This window comes from Branchiostoma belcheri, unplaced genomic scaffold (genome assembly GCF_001625305.1).
Source record: "Branchiostoma belcheri isolate BF01 breed outbred unplaced genomic scaffold, Haploidv18h27 scaffold60, whole genome shotgun sequence".
NCBI classification, from domain to species: Eukaryota; Metazoa; Chordata; class Leptocardii; order Amphioxiformes; family Branchiostomatidae; genus Branchiostoma; species Branchiostoma belcheri.
In genome coordinates this window covers 401907-420676 of record NW_017804243.1, presented here as the reverse complement: position 1 = coordinate 420676, position 18770 = coordinate 401907, and the positions used below count along the sequence as shown (strand labels likewise).

Genomic DNA, 18770 nt, shown 5'->3' with positions numbered 1-18770 from the left:
GTTTTTGAAAGATCTGCCTGGCATATTTTGATCGCCATCTAAGCCTGGGACAGGAAACAACTTAAAAGGCGTCACGATTGAGACATCACGAATATTCGGCCAGCAAGACTTTGCCAAGTCCGGGAAAGGCAGCGGGTAAGTTTCTTTTTTTTTTTTCTTTCGAAATTTGTTATACTCGAATGATTGGTTGACGACCTGTTGTATCCAGAATTGTGCTTTATCGAGAAGCATGTCTGCGCATCTTGATAGTCCGCGCGTATCCAGAACAGTGCCTGAGGCAAATCTACTTTCTTGGATACGCGGAGACTATCCAGAACAGTGCCTGATCCTAACCCTAACCATAACTCTCCGTAATAACGAGCGATATTAGGAAGCTATGGAGGATGGCACCCAGGCTGAACCTAACACATGGATGAAGCACGGTTCTGAATACAGCACTAGCTTGACATGGTCAACAGCTACTCTCCAAGCAAGGTTTAGGCTTCGACTTATAAATGACTCCTTTTTTAGCGGGCTTTCTTTTTGTATCAGTCATTTTTTTTCAAGCCTTCGAGTAGCGTATTGGATACTGTCTTACCGATTTGATACTGTTTTGTAGACACTAAAAGATCTGCTTGGAGCTTAGTCCCGTATCTGCCAGTACTCTCAAAGCAGAGGTTGATGGTGGAAGATCGCTTGCTTTTTATATATGGCCCTTTTTTATTTTATCTATATATATTCCAACATGTAATCACCAGACGTGGTGACGACACACTCAAGTTTTTTCAACTTATATTATAATAATGCCGTCACCAACACAGGGGACACATACATGACAGGACAATACTCATTTACACCTGAGCTAAGTGAGGAAAGCCGTGTAAAGTGCCTTTTCCAAGGGCACAAGATCGGTGGTATGTCAGGACTCGAACCCGCGACTCTTAGGTCTGATTTGCGCACTCTGCCGCTACGCCACACGACCCTTTTTTGTCGCTACCACCACCAAATGGTTACAGACTGGCCAATTTGATACTGTCTTACCCCCACCAAAAGATCTGCTTCGAGATTATCTGCCAGAAACGATTGATGATCCCTCAGGCAGGTCCACAGTAATAGCTGTGCCATGATTGTCACGGTTCGCCGACGTTCTAAAGCGCAGGTGTTTGATAAGGTGTATAATTGTAACGGGCGGTGTTCGTACGTCATTGATCAGTCCGGCTCAGTACCCTGATTGTGTCCGTGTGTATTTACGCTTGGACGGTAAGGTAAGGGCCGCTGTCAGTCAGAACAAAAAGACACTTCATATATCCTCCAACAGTCCAAGCAAGCAGATCTTTTGGTGCAAGACAGTAACCTCTACCAGGCTCTGCACCCTGATTGTGTCCGTGTGTATTTACGCTTGGACGGTAAGGTAAGGGCCGCTGTCAGTCAGAATAAAAAGACCCTCCATATATCAGTGTACGTTGGAAAATTCATATTTGAATCACTACAAAAGCGACACGTACCATATTGTAAATAGCTGATATATCCCCTGAATTACAGAATGTAATAATAACCTTCCTAAGAAAACACAATAGTTAGATTTAGTATCAATATGGACTAGCTCGTTAGAATTATATCTTAGTATTAGTTTGTGTATGTACCATTGTTGTTTCTTTGCCATACATTGTACCAGCTACAGTTGTTGAGCAATAAAGTTGATTTGATTTGATATATCCTCCAACGAAGCAGATCTTTTGGTTTCTGCAAGACACTATCCTCTACCTGTCTACCAGGCTTCGGGAAGCGGTTGGAAAGAGTAGAAATCGGCCAAATAGAGAGAGATAACATGCCGTGGGGGCGGCAAAATGTACGTACTCTCTAGCGGACCAACTCCCCTGGCATGATATCTCTCTGTTTGACCGATTTCTACTCTTTCCAGCCGCTTCTTAAGCCTGGTAGATGCTAGAACACGCTATGTAACTTAGCGATGTGGACATGACCCCCAAGAACATATCGGGATAAGAAAAGAAGGGAGGGAGACAGACTTGAGAGAGAAAGAATTAGAAAGAAAGCCAGAAAAAAAACAAGGAGGGAAAGGGAAGTGGCTGAAGGAAAGAAGAAAGAAGGAGTATCGTTATTATCTTGACAATATGTAGGTAAGGTCAAATCGTTGTTTATTCCACTACAGAAAACCAAACAGTTATCATAAAATATGCGATGTTTATGAAGTCAGCAATCGCAACACTAAATGTGACATAGGCCCACTCTAGACGAAGCATTTCGCGACAGAACAAAGGACAGGCAGGATCGGTCAGGAAAAAAAGAACAACAAAACGCTTCTGTGCGAAAAAAAACGGGCAATTTTAGCCCCCGGGGTCATCGTTCCACAGAGCGATCGCAACACACGATCCCGCCAATTGTCCTGTTGCCATGGCGACGTTTACGCCTGTCTTGTCCTGAAGAGACGGTGTCGTCCGACGGGACAAAAGGGCGGGAAAACCGATCCGCCCGCGGACGGCTTTTTACGGGCAAGAAGCGAAGACAGATACCGGTAAAAGAAAAAGGGCCTGTGTAAAAAAGAACTGCTAAGTAATGCACTAAGACCTGAACAAAGGTCTGTGTCTCTGTGCATACAGGACAGGGACACTAGACCAGCCTCCGCCAGGCTTTCCTAACTGGGTATGGAAAATAGAATATATCCGTGAATAGTTTCATTAGGTTGGTAAGACACAGAGTTAAGAGACTCCGCCTGTCACCTTCCTAAGGGTAATTCTGACTGGTTCACATTGCATTGCAGCACAGGTGTCGCTGCTACAGATGCATTCCCGAATGTACAATACCACGGTGACAATACTGAGGAAGGTGACAGACGGTCACCGAAACGTCGTCTGAATAAAAGACTTGGTTGTGTAAAAAGAGTCTCTTTACTCAAAGTAGAATATAATTTGGCAAGAAAAGTAGCCTTCACCTGCAGGCCTTCTTAAGGATTATGGATTGCAGAATTCTGAAAAAAATAGGGTGAGTAGTCGGAAACTATATCTTCCCTCCCTACATCTATTTTGTTATCTCCAAGCAGACCATCTGGTGGCTAAAAGACATTAAAAATTGACAAGACAGTATCAAATTGGCAAGCCACTGGCAGGGCAGGATACAATACGCCACCTGAAATTTGACTGGCGTTGTTGTTGTTGTTGTTGTTGTCGTCCTTGTTTATCGTCTATTTTTCCGCTAGACGTGGTCCCATGGTGAAAAAAAGATATCAGTACTGAAAAGCCTAAACCTTTGCTCGGAGAGTACTATGTTGAAATTGGCTACTTTATTCATTTATTGAAAAATGTAACAAGACATTGCACTGACTCTCAAGGCAGCAAAGCTGATATTAGAGAGTCAACATATAAAGACAAAACACATAGGGCACATATTTTCAACTACAGTGTAAAATACAAGAACAATCATAAAGACCTAACTTATATCATTCTAACTACTTTGATCCAAAGTGGGTGGTTTGTTGTACAATAGGTACTTAAATAGCAAGGACGACGTTGAATGCGTCAGAAGACGACATTTATTTTCGTTCAAGCGTGCAGGTCATCAGAGGTCACAGTTGAACAGTGGTGTTCGCTCATGCGTGACAAACAGCGGCGCGTCTGTGTAAATAAGAACTACAGTATTTCGGTGAAGGTTAGAGATCCGGGTAACAAGATATGTATAGCCCCACCCTCAATAGGGAAGGGGGCTACGGGTAGATCTCTCAGGCACTTGAGTTTGGCGCTCCCAGCCCCAAGGACTGCATGACAACACTTAAGCTCCTATTCTGAAACAACAGGACTAATTTGCATCATCCTTGTCTTGACTTGTCTAACTTTTGCTTCCTTCTGGACCAAAAATTTGTCTTCATCATTCAGCATATCAATCAATAGTTCATGCTTTATATTTAATACAAACCTGCCTCTCTGACAAGTGCAGTGTCACTGACGAAAGGTGGTGGATCCATGCTATCTGAGTGAAACGTCTGACCGATTCCAAAATCATATCCAGTTGCTTGAGTAACTGCTTTTGGCGTAAAGCTACTATTCAAGAAAATCCGCGCATTCTACTGAACATAAAGCGCAAACCTGCGTGAAAGGAAACAAAAGGCGGGAAACCCGAGTCTCGGTTACGCGCGGTCATACAATGTAGTGTCATCGCCCCCTCGGTCATTCTAGGTAGTTTCTACCAGACTACGCTGGATATATATGGTAGCAGAACACAGTATTAATCTGTGACGCGGGTATAGAAAGTAGTGCAGCGAATATTCTTGAAGGCTGGGTAGAAAGCCTGATAAGAGCGTCAGCCAGATGTTAATTGTGCTGTGTGGTGTAGGAATGTATCGGGTTTAAGACTGTATGATTTGAATTGTGAAGGTTTTGCAGTTCGTGTATAAATGCGCCGTATTATGCAACTGGCTTTCCGGGTGAGTCGGCTGCAGTTTAGGTCACGTCCGTAGAGGGCGATTTCAAAGTGTACGTTACGAGCAGATACGCCGACAGGATTTTTTGGTCTCTAGATATTTTGTAGTTTGTACCTTCTTCTGAAACATATTCTATTTTCGTATTTGAGAAGTGCACCCTGCTATAATTTTTACCGCGTCGAAGTGAGTCATCTTGGGGTCCTTAACTATAGAAATCCCCATAGGGCGAAAACTGTGTTCTGCTACCATATAGGAGAATATTTGCCAGGGGAGTTTGGCCGCCTTGGGGTTTGACTTTGCCGAAACTACCTCCCTTGGCCAGACTCCCTTGGCCCATTTGATTCTCTTTTTTGCCGAATTCTACGATCCGTATTCCCGTAGAAAGGCCTGGTGGAGGCTACATTCTAGGAGTCCCGTTTCACTCTGTGCAGAACATAAGGGTTTCTGTAGTCCTTGGGCCACACAGTTGTGCAAGCAGTACAAAATCACTGAGAACAGGCGAAAATCAATGCGCGCGCGGATATCATCCATAAAATTAAGTCGGTGTGGCCTAATCATGATACATTTTCTCTACAAATGTCATCTTTATTGAACTTACCACGATTTTCCTTCAACCAGCTGATCCACACTATGGTGACGTCATCGCTGGTCACCCTCCTGGTCCTGTGCCTTCTCCTGGAGACCGGAAGTGCGTGGCCCACCACTTCCGGTTCCTGTCCGACCCGCTGCAACTGTCTGTCCGACAGGTCCATCAACTGCCGGAACAAGAAACTGACGTCATTTCCGACCAGCATGCCCGAGGTTATTATCATTATCATTATTATGTTTTATTGCAAATTAATGCCCGAGGGCTAATTGCAGGAAAAGAAGAAACAGTATAAAAACAGACAATTAATATACAGAGAAATACTAGCTACTAAGAAATTACTTGTAAAAACTACTGGGTTTGACTCCTTTTTATTATTATTTCATAATTACTATAATTATTGTAACATTATCGTATCCAGAACCGTGCCTATCTAGTTCTATGGCTGAATAGGTTAGGGTTACGATCAGGACGTGCCTATCTAGTTCTATGTCTTAATGACCCTTACTGGGTTATGGTTAGGATCAGGCACGGTTCTGGCCGATAGTCTCCGCGTATCCAAGAATTTAGATTTGCCCCAGGCACGGTTCTGGATAAACCATGGTTCTGGATGCAACAAACATACCCTGATTCCCGACCTTCAACATTCCAGAGTTTGACTGTCATAATTCAGTGTGCAACTCTTTGATATTCCCCTTATTGCCAAACCCCGTAAGCCATAAGAGAATAAGAAGCCAAACCGTAACTTTAACTTCAGTGTGCTAAAGGTTATCAACGTTCTACCATTCCTAGGATACCGTCGAGGCCGACTTTTTCGGCAATGTCATCCCGTCCTTGAGTTCGACCTCTCTGGCCAACATGGCGGCCCTCACGGAGATCAACCTCGGCAACAACTCCATAGCAACGTTCCCCGATGACGTGTTGTCTGACGTCACCAATCTGGAGTCGCTGGAGTTGGGCAACAACCGGGTTGGATCTCAACTGACAGTCGCAACATTCCAGGTATCTGTATCTGTATAGCCGGTATAACCGCCTTTAGGTGTAACACACCAGCTTCTGTATCTGTATAGCCGGTATAACCGCCCTTCGGCGTAACACACCAGCTTCTGTATCTGTATAGCCGGTATAACCGCCCTTCGGCGTAACACACCAGCTTCTGTATCTGTATAGCCGGTATAACCGCCCCTCAGCGTAACACACAAGCTTCTGTACAACTGTACTAGTACAACTACATACATGTAGCAATGTCATATAAGATATCATTTGCATCTTAGCTGGGTTATAAAGTATGGCAACGGCCGGCTTAAGAGAAAAGCCTGACTTCGAGGACTGAGAAAATCTTCACATGGTCTAGTAGCCCAACAAACTAACGCTCAATTCTGAGTTAAATACATACATTCAGATACATGGTGACCAGCCCCTCCATGCCACTTGCTACATAATGTAACCCAACACCACAGGGTGTCTGCTGCAGCACCAGTTACCATGGTGGCAATCGTCTGGTCTAGATCATTGACCTTGTATTATTGGAGAAGAAAAACGAGAAATTTAATTTTTTCTTCCACCCTCCATTCCCTAGGGCCTGACCAAGATGACCTACCTGTCTCTCCACAACAACTCCATTACGTCACTTCCGGACAAGGTGTTCCTTGACCTCGGTGCCCTGGAAGTACTTCAACTGTACCGGAACAGCATCAGTTCGCCCACCGAAGATACATTCCTGGTAGGACAGTTGAACTTTTTGATAATATCTTGTTCTTTGACATCCTCTCTTTGTCGCTTTTTTTCTATCAAGACATGATATCCGCTTACGTAGGTCAATTTCTGTGCACTTTATTTCATAAGCGAGACCATATCATCAATGCATGAACATATTGTAACTAATATACTGTATAGATAGTAGTTTGTAGTAAGAAATGTAATATGATAGTTTAGTTTTGTAGTATTGTTGTATTACTGCCACACATTGTACCATGTACGATTGTCGAGCAATAAAGTTCATTCATTCATTCATTCATTCATTCATTTTTCAACCTTCTCCAGGGCCTGTCTTCCTTGAAGGAGTTACACATGCGGTATAATCAGGTGGGAGGTCTGGCGGACAACCTGTTCCTAGACCTGGGCAGTCTGGAGTACCTGGACCTGAGAAACAACGGCATCACAGACATCAAGGTACGTGTGGCTAGCCTCTACCAGGCTTCGGGAGGCGACTGGAAAGAGTAGAAATCGGCCATTCGGGTGCGGAAAATGTTCTCTTCCAGCAGACCAACTCCCCTGGCATGTTATCTCTCTATTTGGCCGATTTGTGTGGCTGGAAGGGGATGGCTGTCTCTCCTTTCAGGATGGGGACGTAAAGACAGCAGCAACGATTAAGGGGGATGTTAATTCTCCAGAATCGTATTTCATCCATAACCATGCTTAGGCAGGGTTCTGGAAAGAAAACGCATTGCTAGTATCGTACAATCTATGTTCTTGGATTCGCGGAGGCTATCCAGAATTGTCTAATAAAATATAGTTACATAGGATAGGGGTAGGATCAGGCACTGTTAGTGCCTGGATAGTCTCCACGAACCCAAGAGCGTAGATTTGCGCCATGCACGGTTCTGGATAGGCCTAGTTGGCTATCCAGGACTGTGCCTGAGCATGGTTCTTGATAAAGTACGGTTCGGGATACGGGTGAATTGTCCATAACCGTGCCTGAGCATGGTTCTGCATAAAGCACGATTCTGGGTATAGAACGTACGGTTCTGGATACCCGTAGGGTTCAGGTCCAATGGCTGAGCATGGTTCTGGATAAAGCACAGTTTTGGATACGCGTGGACTATCCAGGACCATATCTGAGCAAAGTCTTGATAAAGTGCAGTTCTGGGTACATCACAACTAACCGCGCTTGGCTCGGTGTGTTTCAGTGCGGGACGTTTTTCGGGCCCTACGGTCTGAAGGAGCTGAACCTGGGGTACAACAACATCAAGGAGCTGGAGCCGGACGTCTTCCGCTATCCCTGTGACTGGTCAGTAGTACCATGGCTGTTATAGACATCGCAATGTCTGGGGAAAAGTTGAAAGAGCTCTACGATTAGGCTTTTCATGGGAGCCTTTATGGTGTGCTTTTTAATTGCTTTGTGATATAGATTCTTTATTGACACAACAAAAAAGTAGAGACTTTTGTATGATATATGACTATTTGTACTGGAATCCCTTCTTCGGCCCAGGGTAGTACATCAAGATCAACTTTACAAAGGGCAAAAGCAGACTGAAACTGTGATTAGGTATGTCGTAATTGTAAGTCTACGACTCTGAATGGTTGGGGTGTGCCTGTGTGGGTTGATGTAGAAATACGCAAGAAAGACGATCAACCTAGCAAACGTCGATTGAAAAAATGAGGGATACAATTATTATCTTTTCCACAGGGTCTCCACAACCCCAGGACCGACGACGTCACTCCCGACGACTGGTTCCCAGGCAACCACAGCTCATCCTGCCACGTCACCGACAACACAGGCACAGGTTCCTGTTACAACAACAATCCCTACAACCACTACACCGCGTACATCTAAGGTGACAACCACCTCAGCCGCTACAGCCACCAGTACACCCAACGTAACAAGCACAACTGCAGGAACGGACAACAGCACGTCTAACGCTACAACGACTACAGCCGGTACATCCAATGTGACATCAACTACAGCGGACAACTCTACGGCCAAGGCAACAACCACACTAGCCAGCGTTACAACAACTACACCGGCGTCCACCGTGATCACAACGGTGACAACCACACCCCAGCCCCAGCAATACACCATGACCAACCTGGAAAAGCTTTACATCAACAACAATGGGTGGGTACTGCTTCTGTACTCTCCAAGCAGAGGTTTGGGTTTTGGGGGTATTTTTAGCGTGTTTTTAGGCTTTTTTTATCGGGGTTTCTCTTTTGCACTGAATTTTTTCCCCACCAAACCCAACCTCTGCCGGCACCCACCCCGGGGCGGGGCAAACCTATTCAAGAAACGTGACAGTGCTCCTCCCCGGGAACCATCAAATTATCATTAGGGATATCCATTTTACTGTGGTGGATTATCACACATCCAGCCAGTCAGGAAGGCATTCATTGGGCCACATGCCTCCTGCTGACTGTGTCTATTCATGTGTCCGGTTCACACCTCCTTGCAGAACGACCCCAAAACCCAAAAATACCCCCAAACCCAAACCTCTGCTTGGAGAGTACTGCTTCTGTACCTTTTGGCTTGCTTTGTCTTTTGTGCTTTTTTATGTGAAAGTTTTACATACACGTAGTACTCCGAGCAATGTAGTCCTTAAACGCCATATAAAGTGTCTCTTTTTGGGTCTTCCAGTATCTCGGAGCTGAACCCCCAGTCGTTTAGAGGACTGGACAATCTGAACTATCTCCACATGGCGTCAAACCCCCTATCCACCCTCCACAGTGACGTCTTCCAGTACCTCACCAACCTGAAAACTTTGTACATCAACAACCTGGGGTTGGTCAACTTTACTGCAGGTAGGGCAACACTTTTGCATAATGTTATATCTAATATTTGCAGCAAACCCAGGACCCTTCAACCTACGTAGGTACGCACTTGTACCAACTTACAAAGATCCCGAATGTAGTATATATTGCACAATAATATTCTTACAAGGTACAAAGTATGGCATCTATTGCTATATAACAAGTTCAACAAACGTACTACTATGAGACTGATCTATCTTACAAAGACTATGTAGTATGGGATGAAAATATATGGCTGTTATTTTACAGTCAGTGGTCTGATTTCTAGCTTTTAGGCAAGATATGTACAGTGCAGTTGTCAATTTGTACTTAAATTTGCTGTTTGAATCCGCATTGATAGAACTCCTGTTATTGAATGGGATAGACTTGTATATGGTGAATTTTTATATTTGGGACATACGATCAGAAAGTGATGTTCGTCTCCTTGTGTCGCACAGACACTTTTAACGGCCTGGGGTCAGTGACGCAGCTGTACATGCACGGGAACAAGATCACCCACCTGGAAGGCGGAAACTTCGTCAGGCTCGTCTCACTGCAAAGGCTCTGGCTCTACTCGTAAGTCGATCGTGCTTAATTTCACTTTATACTTGTATGTACTAGGTTCTGCATACGCTACCACCTCTGTATAACGATAAGGACCACCTTTGCTTTATTAGGATCTCCATTCTCCATTAGTGGGGGCCCACATGCCTTTTTTCCTTGGAGTGTAATCGGCTGTTTTAATTCCACGTAGAGTGTAGACGGCCCGCTCTAATTCAACGTAGAGCGTAATTGGTGTATTTTGCGAAGAGCGTATTCTCCGTTTTAATTCTACGTAAAGCGTAATTCTACGTACGTTGTAGCCACTTGGAATTTATCGTAAAGCGTAATCGAGTGCCCACAATTTAGCGTAGAGCATTGTTGGGACCCCCCCCCCCCATGCAGGCCCCCATTGTGACAGTGTGACATAACACACTATTCTTCCCTGAGTCCTGGTGATGAGCCTACTGGCCAATGTGGTCACTTTTTGGTGGTCCCTTAAATAAATCCTCCCATTGACAAAGACATTGATAATTCTTCATATTTTGTGGCCACCTGTCCCCAGATATAGGAAGCATTCCTTGATCTCGTAAGACCACAATATAGGTGCAACTTCTACACCATGTACTTATTCTGAGTTCTATATTGAGTTCTGATGCAAGTAACCAGGCCAGAGTTTATCTTTCCCCTTCGCAGTATTCTAGGACATGTTTGACTGAGTGTACATTTACCTTAGAGGAGCTCTGTGTACAACTGTTCATCCAGGAACGGGATGGAGAGTCTTGATCCTGACGCGTTTATCGGGCTGACCAGGCTGCAGTACCTGTACCTCTCCAGCAACCTGCTCACGGCCCTGCCTGACTACAGCTTCCAGGATCTAGGTAAGCATCGCTAGGAAAAATATGATAAATGATGAATGTTAAGTTTGAAACGTATTCGTTCAAATGGAAAACATGCTGGAAGCTGTCTATTTGAAATTCCTAGGCGTGCGAGTTCAAAATGTCGTTAGAAAGTACATTTCTAGCTTTATATAATGCTAGCAGTACTGTGGTTACAACATGTAGACTTAACCTTCAAGCGCTGTATTGGATTCCATGTTTCCAAATTCAAGACGAATAGAGTGACGTATCACAGTTGCCTAGTGTTGGCAGTCTCTGTTACTTTGTCAGTAAGCTACGGATAACCTCAGCACTTGACCACAGATTATAAGGGGCAGTGCAGTATCCATTGGCCAAAGAGTGACCATTAGTCTAGACTTCTCTGTGTAATTGCCTTTGTTGTTCCTGAAAGCTAACCTGAGAGGTCTGAGCTTGGAGAAGAACCGCCTGACCGTTAACCGAACTTGCCGGTGTAGCGTTGGTGGTCTCTGTTACTCAAGTCCTCAATCGACAGATTGCCTCTGCCAACACTACACTACAGATTGCTCTATTTGTATAATATATTTCGTGAGCTATTCTTCACTGTATCATTGTTATTCTCAAGCCAAACGGGAGGTCTGAGCTTGGAGAAACACAACAGCCAGCCGTTAACCAGTTGTCGGTGTGGCATTGGTGGTCTCCGTCACTTAGTCCTCAAGCGACAGACTGTCTCTGTCAACACTACACTTAGTCTACTATTGCTATACGTCTATAATATGTATATCTTACGGGATATACTTCACTGTATACGTACCCTTGTTCTTCTCCAGGTAACCTGAGATATCTGAGCCTGGAGAACAATCGTCTGACGGAGTACGGGATAAGTAACCAGACGTGGAACGGTCTGGACAAGCTGGACCAGCTCAACCTGAAGAACAACCGCTTCGTGTGCCTGAACGACTCCATGTTCTGCTGCGGCATGCCGGTACTCAGGATTCTCTATCTGCAGAACAACCGCATCAGCTGTCTAGAAGAGGACGCCTTCGATGGTAAACACAACTTTTGTTTTGTGAGGTGACACCACAAACAATGATGCCTGTGATGATGATGATAATGAGCATGATAGGTTAGGCAATAGTAACGTCAAATGGGAATCTGCTAAAGGAACACCAGCCAGAACCTGCTCTGGTGCGTTTTTCGGTAAGATATACTAATTCTGTAACGTAATTCAAAAGACTTTTATTGTATACAGAATGATACCTATCTAATGCCCAAGGGTTAGTAGGATTAGGCACGGTTATGGATGGACTACGCGTATCCAAGAACGTCAATTTGCCCCAGGCCCGGTTCTTGATACACTTGGACTATATGGACCAGTGCCTGTACATAATTCTGAATAAAACACAGTTCTGGATACAGCAGGTATCTTGTGAATGCTTTTTAATTGTGCAACCTGTACTGGAAACTTCAGGTATCCCCAAACTGCGGCAGCTGTGGTTGGACAACAACGACATCGACCAACTGCAGCCAGGACAGTTTGAGGATCTGGAGATCCTGCGGCAGCTCGGGTTAAGGAACAACGACATCACAGAACTGGTGAACAACACCTTCCAGGTGGGTTCAGTGTCTTACTTTTAACAAATCCGCTCCTGCTCGCATCTGCAGGTAATCTCCAAGCAGATCTTTCGGTGGCAAGACAGTATCCATTGGCCAGAGGAGTGTCCATTAGCCACCGAAGGATACAGGACGGCCAATGGATACTGTCTTTTGCCACCCAACCAAAAGATCTGCTTGGAGATTAATCTGCAGGTGCTGATGCGAAACAGTTGTGCATTATGTTCTTCTATACTGTCTCTTATATAGCCAACAATAAGACTGTCCCCACTCAGCAATCTTCAACACTTAGTAGGCCGCATTCTCCATTTGCAAAATCTGTCTGAACAAGCATGTACGGGCTAACATCTCATGAGTCCAGAAACCAACAGAAATATCTTCACCTTCTGCTCAGTAGAAGGAGTTATCCTCAAGCAGATATTTTAGTGGTTGCAAAAGACAGTATCAAATTGGCCAGTCAGTAACCATTAGCCAGACAGTATCCATTGGTCAATGGGCACTCGGTGGCTAACGGACACTCCTCTGGCCAATAGATACTGCCTTGCCACCGTATGATCTACTTGGAGATTAGGCCAGTAGTAATCTTCAAGCAGATCTTTTAATGGCTGTAAGACAGTATTGAATTGGCCAGGCAGTATCCATTTGCCAGGCAGTATCCATTTGCCAGGCAGTATCCATTTGCCAACCATTTGGCTGGCAAAAAGGATACGGTACAAATATAAAGCCCCGTAAAAATACCTAACAATCCGAAGCCTATAACCTTTTGCTTGGAGAGTATAGGCCAGTAGACCAAGCTTCTGTGACCTCAAGAAGTCTGCCATCACCAAACTATCTGGCAGACAGCATTGAGCCAATATTTGTGTATGGTATAGAATAATTATAAATATAGCGTCCTTTCACAACACAATGTGCAGCAGCATGTTTGTGATAGTTCTTAAATGTCGTCTTCTGTATTTGATATTTTGTAATCAGAACCTCCTGGATTTGGACTATCTGTACCTGGAGAACAACGACATTGCCACCATCGACACAGGAGCATTCAACGAGCTGACTGACTTGGACCAGCTCAACCTACAGGTGTTTGTTTATCATGAAAGTTCATCTGTAGCTGTGTTGGTAGTAATCATAGTAAAACGTTAAACTTTATTCCAACACTCAAATTTTCAGCGACCACTGTCGCCTTCATCAGGATAATTAATGACCAAGGTGTTTGTTTGCACGTTTGTCTGTTTGTTTGCTTGGCAGTATATTCCCGATTTAAGTTATCATGCATTTTTTAAACTTCTCAAAATTCACAAAGTGCTTCAGGCCATCGCTAAAGGCGGGGTACGTACTTAATTTGAGGTTAATGCCCAGAAAAAAAATCAGTAGTAGATCCATGTTTCCAGCAAAGCGCGGGCAAGAAGAGTGGCATAACCAGTAAACCACCTTTAGGCGTAACGCACCAGTTTTGTACCGTACATAAGAACAACTTGTGTAAGACTGGACTGTAAGGTTTATTTATTTATCAAAATTTTCCACCAGATATGCAGACTGGGAGAGAGAACAGGTGAAGTACCTTTTCCAGCTGCCGCCCCAAATGTGCATCAGTAAAAAAACATTGAAGTCAACATTGCATTAGCGCAATACATTATACATAGTACACATAGTGATGCAATAGCGTGGAGTGGACCTGTTTAATCCTTGCTTAACACCTAGAGGGTTGTAAAATTCCATATCCTTGTGTCTTCCGTTTGCAGGGCAATGACCTGACGGTGTTGCCTAGCAACGTGTTCTCCCCGCTGAGCAGGCTGGTGAAGGTGGACATCAGCGACAACCTCATCCACACGATCGAGGACGGCGCCTTCGAGGTGAACACAACTCTTCTTAGCCTAGCCTCCATAGCATGAACAAAACGGGGATTTTGGGGGTCTTCATGAGCTTTTATGTGCTATTTTCTGATTGCATATAGACAACATGGCCGGCCTGGTTGAATTACCCCAGTTTTTTTTTTTAACTGGGCTAATCAGAAAACAGCTGAAGACCACCAAACCCCCAGTTCTATAAGCCTGCTACGGAGGCTATTCTTAGTCTATCTTACACAAATCTCTCACTGTCACGTCCTCTCCAAGAGCTTGTAGCCATACAACTCTAACATAGCCTCTGCTACACAATCTCTCACTGTCAGGGGCTGACTAAGCCTCCTCCCCAAACGCTTGTAGCCATAACTCAAGAGAGCCATTCCCCTTCCCAGAACTACCGTTAGGAGGTTAGGATTTATCACTGTGAAAGTCAGTCCGATAGGAGCTCTAACACCATAGAAACCAGCCATCACCGCCTCAAGCACTATCATGGTAACAGACAGTTCTCAGTCTGACAATAATAGGTCCATATCAGCACATACGCATAAATAGACTGGATTGAGATGTTCCCTATTCTCTTGAGTGACTTAGCGATGGTGACCATCAAGCTTCTAGAGGCCTGGCCAGTGGAAGTGATCATTACCCCTCATCCAAATAACTCCGAAAGTAGAACAATTGTTATGATATGTCGTTGGAGCTTTAATAGACATCCAGAGTTCCAGACAATGGGATACTCAAGAAAACTCAGGCAATTGGATAGATTTTGAAAACTGTCAGACATTTCAAGCAACGTATCCATTCATCAATGAATGTTGCTTGAGTAATCGTTTTCTTCAGTATCCCAATTACATGGACCAATTATTGTCTTTTTTCCTGCTCCTGAAGGGCCTGACCAGAGTGACCGAGATGTACCTGGACAACAACAACCTGTCCAGCGTGAACTTTGACGTCTTCTCGCCGATGACGCAGCTGAACAAAGTGCAGGTGACGGAGAACAACATCATGTGCGACTGCCACATCTTCTGGATGCTGGACTGGTTCAACGAGGAGGGGAACGAGTGAGTACCTCGACCACTTGAGAAAGAATATGGCAGTTGAACACACACCGCTACCAGTGGACTAGCCCCATGGTGTAGTATCTTGTGTGTATGGGAGTTGGGAGTTCAACACACACACTGCTATCAGTGGACTAGCCCCATGGTGCAGTGGACTAGCCCAATGGTGCAGTGGCTTGTATATGGGAGTTGAGAGTTAAATGATGCAGAAAGGACTCAATGTTGTATCCAGATCCAGGTTATGGATAAAGCACAGTTGTGGATAAAGCACGGTTCTGGATAAAGCACGGTTCTGGGTAGGTTTGGAGATAATGCACTTCTGGATAAGCATGGACTGATAAGCAGAACCGTTCCTGGGCACAGTTCTGGATAATGCACAGTTCTGGATACGCATGGACTATCCGGGATCATGTCTGAGCAACCAGGACTATCCAGAACTGGATTCTGGATAATGCAAGGTTCTGGATATGTATGGACTATCCAGAACCGTGTCTGAGAATGGTTCTGGATAAGGCAGAGTTCTGGATATGCATTGACTATCCAGAACCGGGTACTGGCTAACGCACAGTTCTTTATACACATGGACTATCCAGAACCATGTCTTCGCATGGCTCTGGATAACGCACGGTTTTGGAAAAATCTTGGGCCATCCAGGCACAGTTCTGGATAGGAGTGAACTATCCAGGACCGTGTCTGAGCAGGGTTCTGGATAAAGCACGATTTGGGATACACATGGGCTATCCAGAACCGTGTCTGAGCATAATTATACAGTTCTGGACAATCTTGGACTATCCAGGCATGGTTCTGGATATGCGTAGACCATCCAGAACTGTGCCTGAGCAGGGTTCTGGATGAGTCACACTTCTGGATACAGCAAGACTTAAGGGATTAACTCTTTACTTTTCGTCCCCAGCCTGGTGAACACAGACGCATTGGTGTGCGCAGGGCCAGAGGAGTTCCTCGGCCTTCCCATCATCCCCCTACTGAACAACACTCTGGGCGTGCAGATCCCAGAATGCCCCAGTCCGACCCCTAGCGACCGGAACGGGACTGCAGGCGACTGGTGGAGTCTCTATGGCAACGGGACGACTGGGAACGACGGAAACGGAGCTGGCAGCGGATCGGGAACAGGTCGGTTTGGAATTTGAAGTTCACGTTTGTTGTAGCTCCACCGTGATTTGAAAAAGAAAAACGTAACACGGTGTATTGAAGCCGCAACATTACACCTCGTTTTTCTTTATATATAAACAAAGCTGACTTGCAGCAATGTATAAGTACTTGAACACTGCTTTTGCACGAGTGCCATACCCTGTTATGCCCTGTCATGGGTTTCAGTTCAGTCATTATTTTGCAAATGGCATCAAAACATCATCATTCTTGATTTACAATAAACAACTACAGGGGTGCTTGAAAATGGTCCAAACTCCACTTTACTGCATTCCATTCATGGAAATACAGGAGCAAAGTAAACAGGAAATTGCTTATTTTGTTGTTGTAATAAAACTGTGATTTTTTCAGGAGACGGAAGGTCATGTTTGTCATGACCACACCATAATTTAAAAAGAGACAAAGGGCCGGTGATTCGTCTTTTACCTTGAACCGCAACGATGCACTTTTATTTGTCTTTCTTAAAACAAAGGCAACTAGAAAGCTACAGCAATGCTTAGGTACATGAATAGGTAATACGTAAAAAAATGTCATATCCAGTTATGCCCTTGCTTGTACATGGTTCACATAGTTTTTCAAATGAGATCAAAGCACAAACCGACAACAGCAGTTTGTGCTTTGAAATGGTCCAGGCTTCATTGCACTACATAGAGGAACAAATTGGATGGCACCCAGGCTACAACAGATTGGACTATAGCTAGTAATTGATTATTATTATATTTTCTAAAACTGACTTTTTCAGGAGACGGCAGTTCTGGATCCGGATCCGGGTATGGCGCGGGTTCCGGGTGCATGTGTGTGACCCTGACTGACCTTCTGCTGTGGCCGCTCCTGGCCTCCGTTCTCACCACCCTGCTCATCTGTGGCGGCACACTCGCCTACGTCTGCTACAAGATGTAAGCAGATCTTTTTTTATGACGATTTACCACGTTTGTGGAAGGATTGACATAACAGGTGACTATCACCTCTTCAAAGATGTCAACCCCGAGAGCAGACTGTAAGGTTTGAACCACTCACACCGGGAAGGTCCCCTACTCTTTTCGATAAGTGTGGTGGGTTCATTAACGTGCGTGGGGTGTGGCTCTCCCAAACACGGGACCTACATTTAACGTCCTATCCGAGGGACGTCCTTAGCTGAAGCTAGGTACTCAATTACACCTGAGTGAAGTGAGGAAAGTCGTGTTAAGTGCCTTTCCCAAGGGTACAATGTCGCGGGGCATGTTCGGACTTGTTCGGGTACGACCCGGAATCGAACCCGGGTCTCCCCGTTTCAATCATAGTCCAGATCTATTAACAACTAGAGTTCCACGATCTCATAACTTCGCCAAATGAAGATGATTCAATGATATGTTAAGTTTCGATGACCACTATGTTGCTTTAGACTTTGATTTTAAAATTTTGCGCCTGTCCTCTGTCCTCACCACCCTGCTCATCAGTGGCGCCACACTCGCATACGTCTGCTACAAGATGTAAGCAGATCTATTAACACTTAGCGATAAGACTTAAGAGTAGGGGTCCATCACATTGTGAGTGGATCAAATCTTTAAGTTAACCCTTGTCCTGCGAGACCCATTTATACATGTATATGGGTTGCACATAGAGTAGTGCACATACAGTACCCTCTATAAAGCACCCTGTACATGCATGATTTGGGGTTGTTTCTCGTGTAAAGCATCACCTCAGCAAAACACAATGAACGCGGAAGTTACTACGCCACTGCAGGGCAAAAAAAGTCAAGGGTCTATGACCTGGTTAAGACATCAAAATTTAATTATTTGAAAATATTGTGTAAAAATGCTACCAGGACTTAACAGTCCGGTCTTAGTACGTACCATTCGGACTTCCAAAGGCATCTTTAATAAAATTGTCTCTGTTTTTACCCAGGAGGCACCCGGGAGCGCCAGGCTGCTGCCGCCGTTCCTCCGACGATGTGGACGACTTCGAATCAGAGGACGAAGAAGAGGAAATCCCTCCCAAACGCAACCGTCCCGAGCAACCCAAAATATCGGCTAAGGACGAGGTGGACGACTGGAGCAAGCCGCGTGGGAAGGGCCAGGCGCCGAGCTACCCAGGGAGTCGTCGCTGGTCGTCCGTGTTCGGGGAGAGGCCGCTCTTCACGCGGCGGTCCAACTTCCCGCCCCGCACGCCGCCTCCTGCATACCAGGATAGTGTCACGCGCGTCGTTCCTGACTTCTA

At 45.0% G+C, this 18770-nt stretch overlaps 1 protein-coding gene across 1 annotated transcript; it reads left to right on the top strand.

Moving 5' to 3' along the window:
- The first annotated feature begins 5041 nt into the window (after window positions 1–5041).
- On the top strand, window positions 5042–17474 carry LOC109482705 (reticulon-4 receptor-like 2). The gene is made up of 13 exons (XM_019785523.1): window positions 5042–5212; window positions 5790–5915; window positions 7083–7178; window positions 9371–9512; window positions 9959–10076; window positions 10806–10921; window positions 11728–11946; window positions 12369–12511; window positions 13484–13588; window positions 14251–14361; window positions 15238–15410; window positions 16321–16538; window positions 17317–17474. The coding sequence occupies exons 1-13, from the start codon at window positions 5042–5044 to the stop codon at window positions 17472–17474; spliced, it is 1896 nt and encodes a 631-aa protein (XP_019641082.1).
- The last annotated feature ends 1296 nt before the right edge of the window (window positions 17475–18770 follow it).